The sequence below is a fragment of the Penicillium longicatenatum genome, assembly GCF_028827895.1.
Source record: "Penicillium longicatenatum strain IBT 33135 chromosome Unknown contig_7_segment0_segment0, whole genome shotgun sequence".
NCBI classification, from domain to species: Eukaryota; Fungi; Ascomycota; class Eurotiomycetes; order Eurotiales; family Aspergillaceae; genus Penicillium; species Penicillium longicatenatum.
Genome location: NW_026643124.1, coordinates 730,547 through 750,514, shown reverse-complemented (window position 1 = coordinate 750,514; position 19,968 = coordinate 730,547). Strand labels below are relative to the sequence as shown.

The following is a 19,968-nucleotide window of genomic DNA, read 5'->3' as shown; positions in this document are numbered from 1 at the left end:
ATAATAAAATTACAACATTTGATTTGCATAAGTACATATGTGCAAGCAAGCCGCTGCGAATGCGACCATTGGTCATGACATGCCACTATAAGACATCAAGGCAGTATGGTGTTCTAATTACAACAGATATAAGGCGTATAAACAAAATGCAATGCGTGACGTCGTCATGGCGACGTGCATGGCAGGCTTCCTCTGGAGCCGAGTCTAATGTTTCATTAAATGAAAATGCGTGAAAATTGCATCAGCTCTTCACAAAATTCAATGGCTCTTGAAAGCGTCATCTTCGGTGGTTCTGGAGGCGCCCAGACCAGCCTCACCAAAATCACGGTACACTCTGTCCCGAGCGACGGATCGGTCCTTACGGATGGTGAGGCAGTTGATGCCGAGGAAAGTGGTGATGCGGTTGATGACCAGGACGGCCCAGTGCATGTAAATCACAAAGGCAAACACCAGGTATAGTCGCAGGTACCATACCTCAACCCATGCGCTAACCATTGGGAAACCTAGGCGGGGCAGATTGGCCAGCACGGCACCACCGATGAGAGGGGCTTGCAAAACGGTCCAGAATGGGAAAGGCTGGCGCAGCAGGTGGGCCAGGATAATCATGGTAGTCATGCGACCAAAGACGAAGGAGATAACCCAGCAGTAAAGAACCAGGTGGTTGTCAGTCAGAAGGTGCGAGTATGGCGAGAACAACCAGGCGACGTTGCAAAAAGTGAACAGAATCATAGGCACCCACTCCTTGAGAAGAGGAGTGAAGGGCAGACCCTGCTTCTTACGTGCGGCATACACGTTCATAACACAGCCTGGGAGGTGGCCCAAGAGGAAGCCACCGACAAGGATCGGCACCCAAAGATCCTTCACGGAGTTGTGACCGAAGATCTGCGGGATGTTGATAAAATCGGTAATCGGCTGCGCCCAGATTCCCGGTCCCCAAATACCGGAAGCAATCATAATGCTAATAGCAATGAGGAGACCCTCAGTCGGACCATTGAAGTAGCCGAGGTACAGGGTGTGGGTGTGGAAAGTCTCCCAGGTGGAGAAGTACATTGCCAGACAAGGCACAAGCGCGGTGTAGGCACCAAGCTGGGAAGCACCGAATCCCATAGCAGCAGTCTCCAACAAGCTGGCTAGAGTACAGTTCAAGGAGTCGATTCCGTGGCTATTGTTCATCAGCAACGGTCCATGGCTAAGTTGGGGACGGTACGAACTCAAATAGTTCTCCCAGCCCGCTGGAAGTTCCCGTTCTCCGGGCCTGTTTACCATCCACGTTGTCCAGAGTAGAGTACCTGTTATGTGTCAGTTGACATCAACCGCTTTAATGTGACCGATACTTACATCCACATGCCGAGGGCGAAACTGAAGTATAGCCACGAAGGGGCCTATGCAACAATTTAGTGACCGCTTACACGCCGCAGTTCCATCCATACATACCGGTCCCAGAAGATCAGGCATAAAGAACACGATCAAGAAGACATTGGCCACAATCCACACGAATCCGAGCAGGGTAACCATGTTGGGCGCCATCCACATGGGGAGGAGTTCAACGAAGGCATTCCACTGTAGCAGTAATCAGCCATATGCCCCTGATCCCACGTTCCGGGTGTCATATTGGGAATTCATACGTAGTGTTTGAGAATGTAGTTCGAAATAGGTGACTTGTCGACACTGGAGTACTTGTAGGACTTGAGAGGGAGCAGCGCATCATCAGAGAGGGAATCTTGGGTCTCTGTAGAAAAACATTTCCATGGTCAATAATCAACCCCTGGATCAATTCGGTATAATTGAACTAACCTTGGACCATTCGCTTAATGACGTCCATCTTGAATCTTGAAAGGGAGCCGCGACGCGTGCACGTTCAGGCAGCGGGAAAATTTGGACTATATATCACGCACTTTTTTGGTCGGAAGACAAGGCTGCAGGAGTAAAAGTCAAAAACAAGAAGAAATAGTACTGGTTAAAGCACCAAATGGAGCTGGCAGACCAAAAATAGCTAAGGGAAATAAGGGTCTCAAGAATGTCTCACTCAGGGATTTTCGGCCTGAGATCACGTGCAGCACTCCGCATCGTCGGAACGCGCGAGCACTCCACTTCAGCAAGGTTGTTTCGGCGTTTTGTTGTCTCTCGGTCTCAGCATCAGTCCGTGAAGAATTGCTGATCTTGTCAACCTCGAATCGCCTTTCCATTCTCTGTCCCGAACTCGTACCGACACGTGCCCACGCCCCTTTCGGTCACGCGCAACTGGCGTTGCTTCATTGCGTCCTTCGTCCTTCACTTCGCCCTTCAACTTCACCTTCACCTTCATCCATTCACCACTTGCCACTCGTTACTTGTGATGCCCTCCTGTTAGATTTGACTGGGCATGAAGGTTGATGGTTGTCACAGCGCCCGACGCGCTTTCAATCATTAAGGATATATCGCGATGCCGGGCGTCGTTGAAATGCACGCCGGCGGCGCTCCAGCACCAGGAATGGAATTCAGTGTCGCACACCAAAAGGTCGAGCTCGAGATTGACTTCATCAACAAAAGCTTGAAGGGAAATACCGAAATCACTATTCACCCGCAGCGGAAGGACTTGAGGGGTATCTATTTGAACTTTCGCCAGGGCGAGATTAAGCGCATAAACGTGAATGGAAAATCTGTTATGACATGGGACTATGCCGATCCTTGCGAACACATCCAGCTCTATGGAGCGCAATATCACCAGCGATTAACGCCGAAACTTGATTCCCTTCTCAAAAGCCCACGCGACCCCGAGTTGAAGATAGCCATTCCGAAAGGCGTGAGAATTGAGGAGCTGGATCCATATTCGGCAGAAGCGCAGGAACAAATTGCACTCCAGGGTGCTGGTGATGATGTGGATGGACAGGTGGGTGGTCGGGGGGCAGAGGCGATTCTTCCACGTTTCAAAGCTTTAACTTTGACTATCGAATTTGTGGCCGACCGTGTGCGCGATGGATTACAATTTGTTGGAGTCGACACCGGGGATCGTCGTTATCCACATGTCTACACTACAAACTCGCTGGATACGGGTGTTGGGTGCCCCCTGTTCCCCTGTGTGGATGATTCGGCCGCGCGTTGCACTTGGGACATTTCGATATCATGTCCTTCCACCCTGGGAGACCTCTTTGATCGCAAATCCCGTGACGCTTCAGGCTCTCGCTCAAAAGCTCAAACTCGACATGTCTCAGCAGATGACGAGGGGCTTGACATGTCTGTGGTATGCTCTGGTGAGTTGACAGATGATATTGTCGACCCAAAGGATCCCAGTCGAAAGACTGTCTCATTTGGATGTTACGCTCCTCTTTCCGCTCGTCAACTTGGATTCGCAGTCGGCCCATTTGAGTACGTCAACCTGGCCGATTTCCGTGAAAGTGATCAGGACGAACAGCTCGGCCAAAATGCCATCCCCCTTCACGCGTTCTGTCTACCCGGCAGAGGTGACGAGGTTCAAAATACCAGCTTTCCCATGGCGCAGGCTATTGACTTTTTCTCCTTGTCGTATGGCTCGTATCCATTTTCCAGTTACAAGATCTGTTTCGTCGACGACGTTGCCTCGGACACATTGCCCACGGCTTGTCTATCCATATGCAGCAGTCACCTTCTTTTCCCGGCAGAGATCATCGACCCCATGTATGACTCCACTCGGGCGTTGGTTCATGCTTTGGCGTGCCAATGGACTGGAATCAATATCATTCCCAACGAACCTGCGGATACATGGGTCACAGTTGGGGTTGCATGGTACATCACCGATACATTCATGAAGAAGCTTTGTGGAAACAATGAATATCGGTTTCGCCTCAAGCAAATGTCCGACCGGATCTGCGAGTTGGACTACGAACGTCCTTCGATCTACGACATGGGAAACTTCCTCAAGATTGACCCATCCGAATCCCAGTTCATTGCCCTGAAGGCACCCCTGGTGCTCTTCATTCTTGATCGCCGACTGACCAAGGCCAGTGGCAAAGCTACCATGTCTCGTATTATCTCTCGACTGTTTCTCAACTCGCGCATGGGTGACATTCCCAACGGGGCGGTAACCTCATCACTCTTCCAAAAGACATGTGAACGACTCGGTCATGCGAAGCTTGATGTTTTCTTCCAGCAGTGGGTGTATGGTGCCGGGTGTCCCCGCTTCCAGGCCACACAGCGTTTCAACAAGAAGAAGCTTGTAGTCGAGATGATGATCAGGCAAGTCCAGGGTGATCAACCAGCAGCACGCGACCTTGACAAGAATGCCTTCCTGCGAGATGTCAAGGAGGAAGTTCGTCACGTCTGGGCCGGTGCTCTTCAACCTGTATTTACTGGGTCCATGACGCTACGGATTCACGAAGCCGATGGCACTCCGTATGAGCATATCGTGGAGATCAAAGAGGGCGTCACGAAGTTCGATATTCCATACAATACTAAATACAAGCGACTTAAGCGAAACAAGAAGCAACGAGAACGCGCTGTCGCAAACGGCGACCCTGAGGCTCAAGAAGAAGTACTTCTTTACTGTCTCGGAGACGTTCTTCAAACAGAAGAAGAAACTCAAGAGTGGCGCTTGGCTGACTGGACCAAGGAAGATGAGGAACGTATGGGCCAGGAGTCCTACGAATGGATTCGTATGGATGCAGACTTTGAATGGATCTGCAGATTGTCCCTGGGAATGCCCGGTTACATGTACCTGTCACAGCTCCAGCAAGATCGAGATGTGGTTGCTCAATTGGAGTCCCTCCAATACATGGCTGCGCAGCGTGAGCATCCTTTGATCTCCACTATTTTCGCACGTACCGTCATGGATAGTCGCTACTTTCATGGAATCCGACTAACCGCCGTGCGAGCATTGGTCAAACATGCGAAGGATGAAGTGGATTGGATTGGGCTTTTCCATCTTGAGAGAGCTTTTCAGGAGTTGTTCTGCCTTCCAGGATCTCCCATGACCAAATCCAATGACTTCTCTGACATGGCCGCTTACCTTCTTCAAAAGGAGATCCCTGCGGCGATTTCGAAGGTGCGCGACAATAGCGGTAAGACCCCTTTGCGGGTCAAGCGCTTTCTTTTTGATAAACTGAAATTCAACGATAACTCTAACAACGCGTACTCGGACAACTATTATGTGGCTTCGCTGATGAACTCTCTTTGTCATGCCCTGCAAGGCCGCAATGAGTCTCGACAAGAGGATGAATTGGCACATTTTGACATGGAGCGTGTTCTCGAAGCCCAGGCTGAAGAACAGATCGAGAAGGATTCTGTTGCCGAGTTTGATCGGTACCGAAGAATGGATGAGTGGTCGGGTTCTTATCAGAATCTGTATGCACGAGCTGCGTTGCGGTGTCAAATGCAGATGATGCAGGCCAAAATTCAGGATACAGATCTGATGCGGTTCATTCCCTACACGCGCGCTGGCACATTCGACCTCCTTCGAGTGCAAGCATTTGATTGTCTTGTTGACCTTGACATTTCTCAAATCCCAGACCTCCTTCGCTGGCTTATTTTCACTATGACCAGCGACTCGTCTGCCTATGTCCGCCATCATTGTCAGCGGCTGTTTGGTCGGGCTTTAGCCATGATTGCATTCGGACGCGCTCCACAACCCGAAAATACCCAGAATGATGGCTTGATTATCGAACAAGAATCCTCCACTGAGGTCCGACAAGCAGACTTGGCGCGCCGTCAAACTGTTCCCGGTGCAATTGACGCTCTTAAAAAGGAACTCTATCACGATGTGTCATTGAAGGAATACCTCTGGGCTGCGTGTAATTCCTCGTCTATCGGACTACACGAAATGTCTGAAATTGCAGATCTCTGCAACGTCATGTTTGAACCTGTGACATCCAAAAAGGCCATCCTCCGTTACCCTCGCTTCTGGGCTGTCCAAAACATGGGCAACGGCAAGGTGCGATTCTTCCGTTCCAACAAAATTCGTACCAACGTGGGTCCTTCAAAGGACGCCATCAAGCGCAAGCGTGATGAACCAGGCATGCCGCCACCTGCTCCCCGGATCACATTCAAACAGGCCAAGACGAGTTCCACACCAAGCACCCCGTCAGCCACGAGCCTTCCAAAAATCCACATTCCCAACCCATCCCCCGCTCCTGCAGCAGCCAGGACCCCTGGCCCTTCCACGCCATCAACGCCATCCACTGGCGGCCCATTGAAGCTAAAGCTCAAATTTGGGCAAAAATCAAAATAAATCACGATACCTACTTTCAAACACCATGTACTTTACTACAATACCTGTTCCTTTTGACGAAATGCGATCATTAGGCGAAGAAGCATGACTCTAGGCGCGAATACGGCGATGCATTGCTTCCATAATATCATATCTTTTCTTATGCCATCGCACGTCTCACCGTACGTAGCTGCAGCGCAGACCTAGACTGGAGCGGACCATAAATTCGTGGTATCTTGTAAAATTCCGCTAAACCCACGGTGGTATTTATTCAGGTTATCAGGAAACTTCCACAGCAATCGAGCGGAAGCAGAAACAGAAAAACAAGGTTTTGATGGTCCCCAGACGAGCAACCGACCCATAAACTCCCTGTACCATTATGATCATCCCCAGCCACGGTCAAAGCCGCGCGCTTGTGTCCCTCGAAGAAAATGTCATTTATTGTGCATGGTGTGCTTATTTGTCGTTTATCCGTTCAAGGGCCTCAAGCATGACGACCGAGTTACCGCGGATGACCTATTGCCGTTAGTTCAGTGTTGAGCAGAGGTAGACCTAGATAACGTACAATCATGCCAATGGCGACCTTCTCACCACCGTCCTTCTCCTCGAAGGCCTCGTCGAGGACAATGTTCATGAACACCTAGAGAAACGAATGAGTGATGGTTCTTTTGAGGCGGTGGACGTCTGCCAGATTCTTGGTCCTTGGTCTTCGAAGCTGGAAGACCGCACAACAAAGGGACCGAGCAATCTGAGCCAGCGCAATCTTTTCAAGAGGAGGGAGTCGAACGTACATCGTAGCCGCGGAGGATACCGATCACTTTGCGGTTGCCGTTCAACTGGCAGAAGACCCGCTTCTCCATGTACTGCGCAGAAATTGTCAGCAGGTCAAACACGAGATAAACAATAGATGGGAGATCAGGACACACCTTTTTCAATTCCGGCTGAGCTTGAGGCATCTTGGGCAAGCTGGTAACTGGATTACTGGTTTGGCAAGAATCGAGTGGAACCTATCGCGCGGTGCTGTGGTATCGGTGTCCGGGTTTAGGTTGTTCCAGGGTCCGGATAGGCGATAAGAAGAATAGCTCATGAGCTCGCCGCACTGTTCCCTCAACTATTCGTTCACGCGCATAATGAGCTCAAGTTTTGCGAACAGGAGGAAGCCACGGAAGATTGGTGGGGAAGATGAGGAGGAAGATGGGGCCTCTACACCAGGTGCGTCTTATTAATCACTCTTTTCCTTGGAAACAGTCTAACCATTCAGTTGCATACAGAGCCCGTTGTCAAACGGCCAACAAAGTCGAAGCCAAAGTCGAAATTGCGCATGTCGTTTAACGCTGGTGGGACCTCAATGGCCGATGAAGAGGATGAACCCAGCGAAGTGATTATCCCAAAACGACATGGTCTAGGCCGTAAGGCTGTGGAGCGCAGTGCTGCTCAGCGCAACCAGCTTCCTTTAGGCGATGCCGAAAAGCTCTCGGAACGCTTTGGCCGTGATCAAGACCGGCCGAGCTACAGTAGTGACTATCTCAAAGAACTCCGTGACTCAACTCCCTCTACGCCAAAGTCCACCGACCATGGGAAAGACAGAACAGTGGACGTGGCCGCCAAATTCGGCGAGCTTATGACCGTGTCTGGTCAATCAGCCATTCCAAGTGCAGCTGAGATTCGGGAAAAGAAAGCTAGGAGAGCACGATTGGCCATGGAACATACCGCCAACTCCACGGAAGAGGACTTTATGTCCCTTGACGGTGGTGCCGTAAGCGACGATGACTGGGACGCGATAGCACGGGGTGATAAGGCGCCAGAAAAGGAGAAGGATACACGACTTGTTCGGGATGATGAGGATTTTGCGGAGGGCTTCGAGGAGTATGTGGAGGATGGGAAGATTTCACTAGGAAAGAAAGCAGAGCGTGAGCAGAAGCGCAAGCAGCGTGAAGCCATGCGTGAACTTATCGATGATGCTGAGAAGCTCTCTGATGAGGAAGATTCTGACGTGGAAGAAAAGGCTGCTTATGAAGCCACCCAGACCAAGGCCGCCATTGGACAGAAGTCGGACATGGACCGGCCCCGTACACCACCCAAGATGACATCTCTGCCTCGGTTGGCTAGCAGTTTTGACAGACTGCGTACTTCTCTGGCAGCGATGGAAAATGCCAAGACTCAAATGATCAGTCGCATGGAGGATCTGCGAAAAGAAAAAGCCGATATCGCAATTCGCGAGGTGGAAATCCAGGGCATGATCAAAGAGGCCGGAGATAATTATGAGCGGTTGAAGAAGGAAGCCGGCGTCGCAGCCACGAATGGAGATGCATCGGCAGGCGCCTTGGAGAAGTCCCGAGGTTTGGAAAGTATCGGAGCGCCACTACCAGCTTCAGATTCCAGCTCTGAGGAATCATGATCTTGCTTTCCTCATTCATTCCTTCCCTTCTTGAGTTCCCTTCTTGACGCCAATTTCTTCATAATACTTCTTGTGCTTAGATTCGGAGTTGATTCTTTTGATACCCAAGTTCCAATTTCCAAGGTCCTTTTCTACAATATATCTTACCATGCCTATACCTCAGTTGTCCTCAATCTTTCGCCGACTTTCCCGTAGAACAGCGCCAGCTGCTGAATATCATCCGTCAGCAGAACCTTCAGCCGCCTTTTTGTACCCTTGTCTGATGCTTCACAGTGCTTATATTAGCCCTTTGTCATGGATCGTCAATCCGATCAACAAAATCGGAGCGAAGCCTCATCTCTACCGCCGTTCCGACACAACGTCCATCGAACTCTTCTTTGACTTGTTTTTTGTGGCAAACTTGTCTACTTTCACAGCAACACATGAGATCAACAACCTAAATGGTATGCCCTTGGTCCGGCCCCGAGTCATTCAGCTGCTAAGACTATCCAGCGTTGGGATCCTACGTGGGATTCCTCGGAGTGATTTGGTTTACATGGCTCCAGGTCACCTTATTCGACATACGTTTTGCGCAAGATTCGGTCTTCGAAAGAACCTGCAAAGCTCTTCAACTTGCAGTGATGATCGGTTTCGCATCCGCCGGAACTCGTTTTACAACCCGTGTTCGGGACGAAAATCTCTGGGCGTTCCAATCCTTGAGCTTAATTCTGGCAGGGAGTCGAATCTTGTTGGCGACTCAATACACTATCACTCTTGCATTCATGTACCAACCCATGAAAGCCAGTGCGAAGGGCGTTGCATACACAGCCATGATGTTTTGGGCCACCACGATATGCTACCTCGCAGTAGGCTTTCAAGCTCCCTTGTCTAATCCCCACTAACAATTTTAGATGTTTTTCGCGTTCAGCCGAGGCCATGAAGTTCCGCCTCGAATCTGGACCGTTTGGTTCGTCTTGTTTGGAGTTGAAATGTGGACGGCAATGGGGGTCTCTTGCGGTTTTCCTGAAATTGACTTTCGGGACACCTGCCTTAATGTCCGGATGGGCCTTCTTACGCTGATTATCATTGGCGAGGGAGTCATTGCAGTCACTCGGATTGTCAATAAGACGGTGCGGCCCGGGGGATGGACGAAATGGTCGTTTGTCCATATCTTGGGGGTGACTACCAATGTTGTATGGCCCCTTATTTCATAGGTCCGGGTTGGTGATTGGCACTGATTGCGGAATGCTAACTGTATGTTTCGCAGTATCTTCTATGGCAGGTTTACTTTGATCTCTCCCCAAGACGTCGACTTGGAAGACTCGCCCAGCAGATCTGGGCGCAACTCCATTTCCCCTTCCATGTGGCACTCATTTTACTGTTGGAGGGCTCCCAAATTCTGGCTTTGACTTTGGACGTGACGTTAAAATTAAAGTATTTGGCACAGACATTTCTCTTTGTGTGTGAAGAAAATCGCCCGAGCCAAGAAACGGCGATTGCCCTCATTAGAAGCACCATCACAGACATGGAGATTCCTTTCAGCCGGGGTGCAACGCAAGAATGGGCAGCAATCTCGAGTCTGTTGGAAGACCTTTCCAATCAGCCTCTTTGTCCCGAGTCCGGGACAATCAGTGCTCCCCACAACCTGGATATCTTCAATGATCTGATGGGCAATGTTACTGCAGCCCTATTCTCAAGCATGGACATCACTCCACCAGTCAAGGTGGACATTGGTCTCCTTGACAGCCACCAACTGCTACAAATGTACATGAAACTGTTGGGATTTGTGTATATATATTTCTTTGCTGGAGCAAGCTTGTCGATGGGCCTTTTCAGCGTATTCACTGGCCTCTGCCGTCGGCACGAGCGTCGTCTGCACCTGGGTCTTTCCATGGCAGTGAGGGCTTTACTTGCAATCTTTCTGGCGGGTCTAGTCTCATTTGCCAGCCACTTTCCGCTGGCCTATTCCTTCATGACCTCGCCGATCATCCTGTACGCTTTTACGCTACCGCTTCTGACTGGTCAGTACTCACTCCTATCGTGCTCTATGAGACCTAATAGGCAACAGTTCTTCTGATTGACCGACTTTTGGACGGTCTAGCATCCCGCAGGGATGCAGCCGGCCGACGGAAGCGGGAAAACACCATAGAACTAAAGCGGTCCATTCTGACTGGCATCGCGGAAGATCGGGAGTCCGTTATGGGTCCTGACCGACATGCTTCATTGTCAGTCAGTGAAGAGGAAGCTCATTCTAGGGGACCCTGAGCCGTAGTCTACGTAAATCGTTCTCAGATGCGGCTCTTTTAACTTGAACGGGGAGAGGCATGACATGTCTAGCCGGGCAGCAGTGCATTTTGTTCCGCATGGATACCTATTGACTAGGTTTCTAACGGCCCTTCAGCCCCAGGTTCTCGCTTGGATCATCTTTCTAAGCTTCAAAACTCTATCTCTACTTGGGTACTTGTTTTCATTCTGATATTCCTCTCAAACGCGTAGTCATTCGTAAGGTGTTACCCTAAACACCGCTACTTCCGAAACCTCTAGTACATGTTGAAACAATCAGAGACACCAGACCTCAGTGAGAAAGTTGTCATGTGTAATTAACACAATATCCGCGACAGCGCATACCTACATGTGCTTGTCGACATCATTATGATTCAATATGCAGCAAGCCATCAGGTGCATAATCCGCCTCGATTGACGGGTATTTGGTCTGAGCGTTGGGATGTCAGGCCCATCACGCAAATTATTTCCGGGCCACTAGTTTTTTGTTCACATTCCGAGGATTTGTCCGCAACTATAAGGCTTGACATTATATTTCAGCCTGAAGTATGTAGTACGCCAGTGCTAAGCTTTCCAACCTTAGCATCCATGGTTTGTTCATAACAAGCAACCATATTCCCTTGATCATATCTGAAATATTAATCCATAGATACTAACCAGCTTTCCCCGCATCTATCTTGGAGCCAAAATAATCCATTCTGAAAAGGGGAAATTCCAAATGACATGCACATGCAGTCCCACGCCCGGCGACGATCCAATTCCCCAACCCAAGCCAATCTCCAGAAGTTAGGAAACCAACAATAATCGCACCAATAGAGCCCCATGTACAATTAACAAGCCTGGGACGGGGAGGGTATCCGAGTGGATCTAAGATCGGAGGCAGTGCGCCTTCAGCGCGCACTATTAGCCAGATAACCATTGCTCGTTCGCATTTCCTGCGGGCCAGTTCACTATCTTGCCGACGTAACACCTCCTTAGCCCATCTCATCGTGGGAAATACTCCTTTGAAACGGGACTACGGGACGTGCTGAGCTGGGGAGAAGTGGAGCGGGCGGGGTGTTAGATCTGAGCTTGTCATCATAGCTTCGTTCCTTGTTTTCTTGCTCATTTTCGAGACTACGTGGAAGATGAGTCTATAAATAAATATAATATGTAGCTAGCTATCGTAAGTGCATTAGTTAACGCCCACGCTTGCCCTAACTACAACCCTGTTGTTGATCGGGCACCAATCCTGCAAATGTCCTCGGCAGATCGCATCCCCAGTAGATACATCAATCTACCCCCCTGGGATAATTAAGGGCCAAAATAACCGCAAATACACTAAACAGTTCATGCTTGCTTTTTACCAACTGTTGGACCAACCCGCTTTTCTGATTGGCGCGAATGAATCGCCACTCCCCACTGGCCCTATGTAGCTACCCGTCCAGGATGGAACATGTTCATATTGACTACGCTAAGAGCGGCGATGGGGTAGATTCTAGCTTAATAAGAATATATGAAAATCGGATTTTATGAGGATCGGAAAACCCTGGGTTGATCTGGTCCAGGGCTATTTTTTTCCCTTTTCGTTTAGGTGTGGTTGGGCTGGGGTTGCTTTGGTTCTGGACGAGATATAGACCGCCATTAATGTACGAGTCGACAAACCAAACCCGAGAGATAGGAATAAAGTTACATTCCACGCAAGTGATCAGGGGAGTAAACGCGGTCAGATACTCCATTTCGATTCTCCAAGATAAACCTAAGACGCCATCCTAACGGTGATCATGTCTCACATTATTCGTGCCCTAATCGAGTCTCCGCGAGACATACAAAGAAAAGATCTGAAACGAGCGGCAAGTGGATCATCGTGGTTGTTCAAAGTCCCGTTTTTGGTCTGACTAGAGGCAAGACTAGGGTAAACAGTCATTCCGGGAACAATCCATGTCCAGTTCCCCCTGGGTCCCTCCTGAGCAGTCAAGAGTCACGGGGAGTGTCGGGCGTAAGAGCTTTAATTAGAGCACCATTTAGGTGGATATAAACCTTTGGAAGGCCGGGGACGTTTGACAGATACCTTGATATGGCTTCATGACCTCAATGGTTTCTTTTCTTGAGGCTTCAGACTTCACCGAGTTTCATTATTATCCTCCGCTTTCCGTGAGATCTGAGACCGCATTGCATTCAACGGTTTATCCGCAATCTTAGATCACACCAACCGGCCATTGAGATAGACTTGTCTCAACTGAGAGCAGTAGCAACTACAGGTATATTCATCTATATATAGATTGTATATGCCATCTCGCTGGAGTCCTCAATTGCTATATAACTAAGGTAAGAAGACCAAAATGAAGGTGAAACCTCTCCCATCAGAGCCTGATATCAGCCATGCAGTTGTCACCCGTCAAACCGTTGCAAAGACACAAAGTCTACGGTAATATACACACAGCGACAACCCGTGTACAACCATCATAGTTATTACAGTTGCGGTGAATGCAAAGTAACGGGATTCACATTCGCATTCATTCCACTATGGTAGAGGTACTGCTTAGTCCGGGGGTCGCGAGGGCACCGGGCCCCCAGGAAACTGCTAAGGTCCCACGGTTTATCACTGAGTGTTCTTCTCTCAATGCGATGGAATTCCTCTCTCTTGACCACCTGTCAAACTACTGGGCATCGGACACAGACGAACATTCCACTTATCAACCACACTGCCCTCCTTTCAAAAGACTTCGGACCTCGTCTGATTCCGAAAACATGTCTCATATTCGTCTGCCAATGAACCTTGCACGTTCCAACGGCTTCCTCTGCTATCCATCGAAACCTCATTCCTCGCATCAGTCCACATTGTCGTCAAGCGCTGTTGTCTCTCCTGCCATGGAGACTACCTGTTCCAGTGACGGGAGTGTCTATGACGAGTCGGCATATGGGTGCTTCAATCAGCCCAATCTTTCTTTCACGACGGCGCCATATACGGGGATGGCTAATACAGTCCCAATAAGTGATTTTGACTGGACTGCGAGAAATCTGTCTTGCATTTCCGAGACTGAAGACAACCCGTCACTCTCGTCCTCTTATGAATTCATGGATCTACCAAAGGACGAGCCACCTGCCTGGGACAATATGTCCTACCAGACCCAGGTCCCCTCCATGCCCATCTCCAATGACAAGGCCATCGAGTTTCAACCTCCCAACCCGCAATTCCAATCGCAATTTCAGGAATGCCCTACCACGTGGAACACAGAGATGTGTATGCAGGCCTACACAGAAAATGTGGATCAGCCATCCACCTACTTCGAATCCTCGACAGACTGGCGACAACAATTTGATCAACCCATGGCTCAGGACTACAAACTCCTCCAGACCATGTCTATCACGCCAGACGAGCAACCCATCATACACCATGAATCCGCACAAATCCGCACATATACTCACTCCCACACCACAACAATGGCTCTTCCTCAAGACCAATTATCTAGAACGAGCTTCAACTACACGACCCCCTATCCCAAAGCAAATAATATCCATCAATCACATCCTCAACTCCCCACAGGAGCAAACGACCATCCACAACCACAAAACCCAACAGCAGTCCAGCAAATCCAACGCACCCCAGAATCCGTATCCTACAACTCCTCACTTCAAACCCAACCTCAAATCCAATCCCAAGCTCCAAACACCCTAAAAGCAACCCTCCACTACACAGATACGCGAAACGCCTTTCTAATAGACTGCAAACGCCGCGGCCTCTCATACAAAGAAATCAAACGCGTGGGCGGATTTAAAGAAGCTGAATCTACGCTCCGCGGTCGATTCCGGACATTGACAAAGTCGAAGGATCAGCGCGTCAGAAAGCCAAAGTGGTTGGAACGGGATGTAAGTATCGCCTATCCCCAGCATGAAAATGACGGTAATGGCTGATGCTGATGGTTGTAGGTACATCTCCTTGTCGAAGGGGTATCAATGCTCATGGATAGAAATCACTATGATGAAGGTGATGATGTGCATTCGGACCTCCCTGTTAGCGTGGTGAGCCAGAATCAGAATGGGGAGCACAGCAGTCAGAATCAGGCCCACGCGCCAAAAGTCTCGTGGAAGAAGGTTGCTCAATTTATCTGGGCTAGAGGGGGTAGTTATCAGTTCGGGAATGCAACTTGCAAGAAGAAGTGGTGTGAGATTTATGGGGTTAAGATATGAATTTAGCTTTAATATTACCTAGGATTGAATGTTCGTGTTGATTATGGAGGGGATATGGATGTTAAGGTCATATTGCTAATACTAGGTGTAATGGATGATGGTTTTGTTGAGTTGAACTCGTTACACTTGCTTGTTTAGTATTTTCATTTTAGTATGTTTATCAGCTGGTCTAGGTCTTTATATCTTCAAGGCTATACTGCCTCGCTACAAATTGATTCAGCTACTCAGCCATCATATATCTCTAATGCTACTGCAGGCACCATTTCGTTCAAGGAGTATAAACATGATCTGGTTTTGACATTGTCTTTGCCACTATATACAAAAGTCGACAAATATAAACAACATGCATATGCTCATGTCAGCCCAATTCGTTTACCAAATCACAACACAGACCCTCCACAATAATCAACCCTCGGAAATCCCACATCCCTCAAAGCACGGTTCAAATTCTCTGGATGATGTCTCAGAGAATCCCATTCCGCCTCGGCCTTAACCATAAGCGTACCCGCAAGGATAGTTCCGTTTAACGAAATAACCCCCGGATCAATGGTATCACTGGCCGCAGCCAGGTCAACAGGGACGGTAGCGGTTTCGACTTTCCTCGGCGCGATCATCATGGTTGATAATGTCATGGCGAGATTATAGCTTATGGCGGCTGGACCATCCGACGGTAAGTCAACTTGGGCCTGCGCCGGGTCCCGACCTTCTGTTGCAGCTACGGCGGCGCGGTAGAGAGACATATAGATCGAGTGGAGCGTTTCTGGGGATGGGTTCGGGGGCAGGGGCAGGGCGAAGTGGGCGAATGGGAGATGAGGCATGTATTGGAATGCTGAGGATGTGGAGGTTGGCGACGAAGGGGGTTGTGTTTTGGGTTGTTGGGCGGCTAAGAGTTCGATGAGGGGATGCCATCCCTCTGTGCCGGATTGGCGCATTGCTTCGACAGGAAGGAATTGAAGGTGGCGGTGTGGTTGGCTGGCACCGCTGTCCTCGCCGGAGTTGAAGAAGGCGTAGAGGCGGGGTTTCTCTGCGCTGTTGCTGCTGCTGCTATTCTCGAAGCCCCATGTACGCAGACATCCATATGTAGCTTCCAGATCCGCCTTCTCCAGCAAGTCCGTTTGAGCCCTCCATTCCTTCGTCGCAAGGATGAAGTGGTTCGGGATAACGGGGAATTTGTTGAGCACGAGGGCATGGGACGGGTTCTCGGGCGGGAAATGGGCGAGCAGAAGCTCCGGAGAAGGGTTTTCAAAGGGATCAGGTTTCGGTCCTTTGGGGCCAGATTCTGGTTTGAGATTGGAAGGCTTCTTTGCGAGAGCAGGACAATAGCGTAGTTGGTACTGGGAATTGAGTTGTTAGGGTGGTCCAGCCTATGACGATGTCCAGTACTCTACTCACTGGGATCCCTGCAGCCATGACGATTGACACGTGTGTAGGCGAGAACACTAGGTGGTTACTTTCTTTGGCAGCTTTAAAGCGCCGGGCGACCAGCGCCGAGAGGCTTTCTGAGAGACCGAGTTGCATGGTGGTGTGTAGAGAACAGGAACAGGACGTGGGGATCGACGTGGGGAGACGGCGCGGAAAGGCGGTCCACGTACCGCACCCCGGATGTACACTCAGAATCAAATTACGCAAATTTACGAAAAGAACGGTATGTAGTGGTGAGATGGTCATGCATTTGTCATATCCATTAAATCAAATATTTTCCGAGCCAAACACCATCCGATAGTCACCCGAGCCAGCAGGATCGGTATAGGTGTGACCAAAAGGCTTCCTAGAAATAAAGAGACATAGTAAAATCGTACCAACATCGAGCCCAAGGTATCAATATCCGTAACCATCCGACGGTAAGACGCCGCTCGCTGCAATACGGAAACAGGACAAAAGAAAGAACAACAAGGTCCATGGTAGCGCTCAAAAAAAAATCAAAAATATTTAGCACACATTCAAGCCATGAGTTCGTTGATCGACAGATCATCCTCCGGTTGGAATAGATCAGGGAGAAGTCTTGCTGGTTGACCCATCAGATGGGTAGATGGGCCATCAAGCCAAGGACCACGCTCCTCTTCGCTGGCGCTGAGGACACCCTCGGCACGCTTTAGGGTCTCCACGTCCAGATCAGTGACATAGGCATCACGGTTGGTACCGTCACCCGCGCCACCTGGAAGTGGCACACGAACCTCGAACTCGTTGTTCAGCATCATCTCATCCTTCCACAGGCGACGCTGGCCGCTGAAGACGCACAGCACACGCTTCTTGGTCTTCATGCTGCTATTCGGGCATCCCCAGGACTGAGGGTAATTCCCACGGTTGTTGCGGCGACGAGTCACCACAGCACGAGGACCCTTACCAGATGCGGTGGAGGAAGTGTTTTTGGTAATGGCATTGCCGTTACCGATGATAGCACGAGAGCCCTTGGATTTGGAATTCCGGCCAGTGCGGAAATTCAAAAGGTCATAAGAGTCGTTATCGTCGTGGGAATCATCATCATCGTATTGCTCGATGGAGCCAGCTGTGTCCTGCAAATGATGCTTCTCCATCGTCTTCTTCACCTCCTCGTCGGTAGCAACATCAGCCAGGTGTTGCTGGTTGATTGCCTCGGATGGCTCCTCCTGCTGCACAACGCGCAGAACACAGTCATCCAGATGCTCATAAAAGTCCTGGGGGTTGCTGAATGTAGCCGAGCAAGTCGAACATTTGCCAGTAGCATCGCTGGGGTAGTTGGTCCCCTTCTTGGAAGAGGCACCCGGGCTGCGCTTGCGGCAATTAGGCGGAGTCTGCTCCACGCCGTGGACGGAGGTCAAATGACGCTTGAAGACGTCAGCCCGGTTGAAACTCTTCTCGGCCGAAGAGCCAGATCCGGGGCAGAAACCGCAGACCATGGTGCCCTTGTAATGGGTCAAGGTATGACGGTTCTTGTCATATTTGCGGGCAAAGCCCTTAATGTGATACTCGCAGTTCACAATGGGGCACTTCTCTGGCCGCTCGGACTGGTGAGTAAGCAGGTGAGCCTTCAAATCTTTGAAGACGCGGCCACACTCTGCGAAGGGGCATTGGCCCTTTTCCTTGACGTCATCGCCTTCGATACTGCTCAAAGCGGGGCTCTGTTGGGAGCGACGAGAATGGATGGAGGAAATGGAAGAGCGTCGCTCATAGACGGACGGGGGGCGGGAGTGGAAACCCGAATTCATCATCAGAGGGGAAGGCTGCGGAATTGGGTGGAGACCCGGCGAATGTTGCTCCACATTGTCGCTGTATGGGACGGGTGATGTGGCCGGGGAGTAAGGCAGATAATTAGGGGGGATGGTGGAATATGTGTTTTGTTCTGGATATGAGATACTAGGCATGAGGTTGTGGCTAGACACAGACTGATGGTGAATGAGAGATGGATCTGAAATTGAATTAGTACCCATTTTGGATCGGCGCATGATTTCGGATACCTACCAACGAATGTACTATCCGGAATCTTCTCCCGGTATAGCCCATCCATGTCACCTGCATTCCCCATATAGTCACTGGGGAAAATATCAGGCATCACGGCCGCCGGCAGCCCGAGTCCATGGTTGGTATTGAGCCAGTTCTCTTGAAACACCTGTGCGGGTCCAGAGTATGGGGATCCAATTGCAGATGAAGATGCGCTGGCAATGGACGGCCCGGAAGCTGCTGATCCTGTGGGAATTTGTGGTTCTGCAGCGTAGGATGTTGTGACGGAGGGAGGTGTGGCGGGCATCGAGGAGAAGTTGGCGTGTTTTTGCAGCTCGGCTTCGGTATAGAGAGCTGGGGTTTCGAAGTACGAATGTGGGACTCGAGAGAAGTCGATGTTCTGCGCATACTGCTGCATGTCCATGGAGTATGGGAGTAATTCCATGTTGGGATCCATCATGGGTTGGAAGTATTGTTTAGGTCTGGAGGCGTCGAGAGCAAGCATCTTGGACTGGAGAGGGTTCGAGAATAGAACAAAATCCGGGTGTTCCGCAAAGGACATGCCTTAATTTAGGCGATTGAAGGCGCAGAACTATTCTTTTAATCAGCTGCGTTCTATCTTCCCCGGTGTTGTCGAACATACCAAGGGATAGGGTTCGGATTGCGGCCCGTCAACCCAACGTGCGAACCTCGGAAAGATATAAAAGGCAACGTGCGGAATTGACACCCGGGTAATGAGGCACGATATGCAAGGGATTGCAGCGATGAAGATGGTCGCATCCAGGTCGCAAGGTGTGAAAGGGAAAGAGAAGATCTTATATACAATCTGGAATCAAGAGGAAGATAAACTTCGGAAACAACAAGGTGCCGTGAAGAGAAGCGAATGGGAAGCAGTATGAGGAAGGGGGAAGAGGAGTGTATTATAGGAGCATTGTTGCGCGCTACAATTAGTTTATAGTTGCAGAGTCTAGTTTCGAAAAAAAAAGAAAAGAAAAAATTATAAAAAAAAAGAAATCCAGAAAAAAATTAAAATCAAAATTCAAATTGTTTAAAAGGTAAAAAGTAGAAAAAAGTAAATAAAAAAAATGAATTGATTTAAAATCACAAAATCCAAAATAAGAAAAACAATAATCGAGTGAGATCATAAATGACAATACCATACAGACCCTCGAACATGGGGGCTATGCTTAGCGCCCGGGACCCCATGATAAAATTGGTTCGTGAGCTGCATGGGAAATTCGTAATTAATCCAGTTAAGCATGGAGTCTCGAGTATCCATTCGTCATTCTTTATCCCAATTCGACATGACGGGAGTACTCAGCCTCCCTGTCAGGCGTCCAGTCTTTTGTAGCTTGTACCTTTTCTCTATGACAGCCCTACCCACTTCATCATTCCTAATCTCCATTCTGCCCTACAAGGTTCAACTCTCCGTCCCCCACGGGCCCCGCGGGACTTCTCCGACTTGACGTGCTGCAGTGATGCCAATAGTATGTGCGGGAAAGATATCCGGGAGAGATAGATCATCCTTGGCGGTGAATCAATATCACAATGGAGCCACTATGGA

At 49.7% G+C, this 19,968-nt stretch overlaps 8 protein-coding genes across 8 annotated transcripts; 4 read left to right on the top strand and 4 right to left on the bottom strand.

Moving 5' to 3' along the window:
* Window positions 1-258: 258 nt before the first annotated feature.
* On the bottom strand, window positions 259-1,822 carry N7484_010556 (uncharacterized protein; the record flags this gene model as incomplete). Its single annotated transcript, XM_057120943.1, has 6 exons — window positions 259-1,162; window positions 1,212-1,289; window positions 1,339-1,382; window positions 1,435-1,560; window positions 1,626-1,729; window positions 1,795-1,822. The coding sequence occupies 6 exons, from the start codon at window positions 1,820-1,822 to the stop codon at window positions 259-261; spliced, it is 1,284 nt and encodes a 427-aa protein (XP_056966697.1).
* Window positions 1,823-2,422: 600 nt separating this feature from the next.
* N7484_010555 (transcription initiation factor TFIID subunit TAF2) lies at window positions 2,423-6,178 on the top strand (the record flags this gene model as incomplete). The annotated part of the gene is made up of 1 exon (XM_057120942.1): window positions 2,423-6,178. One exon carries the CDS (start codon window positions 2,423-2,425, stop codon window positions 6,176-6,178), a length of 3,756 nt encoding a protein of 1,251 aa, XP_056966696.1.
* A 435-nt stretch (window positions 6,179-6,613) lies between these two features.
* Window positions 6,614-7,113, bottom strand: N7484_010554 (putative small nuclear ribonucleoprotein SmG; the record flags this gene model as incomplete). The annotated part of the gene is made up of 4 exons (XM_057120941.1): window positions 6,614-6,673; window positions 6,723-6,797; window positions 6,949-7,020; window positions 7,084-7,113. The coding sequence occupies 4 exons, from the start codon at window positions 7,111-7,113 to the stop codon at window positions 6,614-6,616; spliced, it is 237 nt and encodes a 78-aa protein (XP_056966695.1).
* A 174-nt stretch (window positions 7,114-7,287) lies between these two features.
* On the top strand, window positions 7,288-8,555 carry N7484_010553 (uncharacterized protein; the record flags this gene model as incomplete). The annotated part of the gene is made up of 2 exons (XM_057120940.1): window positions 7,288-7,369; window positions 7,429-8,555. 2 exons carry the CDS (start codon window positions 7,288-7,290, stop codon window positions 8,553-8,555), a joined length of 1,209 nt encoding a protein of 402 aa, XP_056966694.1.
* A 148-nt stretch (window positions 8,556-8,703) lies between these two features.
* Window positions 8,704-10,757, top strand: N7484_010552 (uncharacterized protein; the record flags this gene model as incomplete). The annotated part of the gene is made up of 5 exons (XM_057120939.1): window positions 8,704-8,998; window positions 9,048-9,400; window positions 9,446-9,727; window positions 9,802-10,555; window positions 10,603-10,757. Coding segments are annotated over 5 exons (1,839 nt in total), but the record flags the coding sequence as incomplete, so codon positions are not given.
* Window positions 10,758-13,322: 2,565 nt separating this feature from the next.
* Window positions 13,323-14,987, top strand: N7484_010551 (uncharacterized protein; the record flags this gene model as incomplete). Its single annotated transcript, XM_057120938.1, has 2 exons — window positions 13,323-14,666; window positions 14,727-14,987. The coding sequence occupies 2 exons, from the start codon at window positions 13,323-13,325 to the stop codon at window positions 14,985-14,987; spliced, it is 1,605 nt and encodes a 534-aa protein (XP_056966692.1).
* Window positions 14,988-15,367: 380 nt separating this feature from the next.
* Window positions 15,368-16,505, bottom strand: N7484_010550 (uncharacterized protein; the record flags this gene model as incomplete). The annotated part of the gene is made up of 2 exons (XM_057120937.1): window positions 15,368-16,321; window positions 16,380-16,505. 2 exons carry the CDS (start codon window positions 16,503-16,505, stop codon window positions 15,368-15,370), a joined length of 1,080 nt encoding a protein of 359 aa, XP_056966691.1.
* Window positions 16,506-16,927: 422 nt separating this feature from the next.
* Window positions 16,928-18,966, bottom strand: zfpA (uncharacterized protein; the record flags this gene model as incomplete). The annotated part of the gene is made up of 2 exons (XM_057120936.1): window positions 16,928-18,372; window positions 18,426-18,966. 2 exons carry the CDS (start codon window positions 18,964-18,966, stop codon window positions 16,928-16,930), a joined length of 1,986 nt encoding a protein of 661 aa, XP_056966690.1.
* Window positions 18,967-19,968: the final 1,002 nt, after the last annotated feature.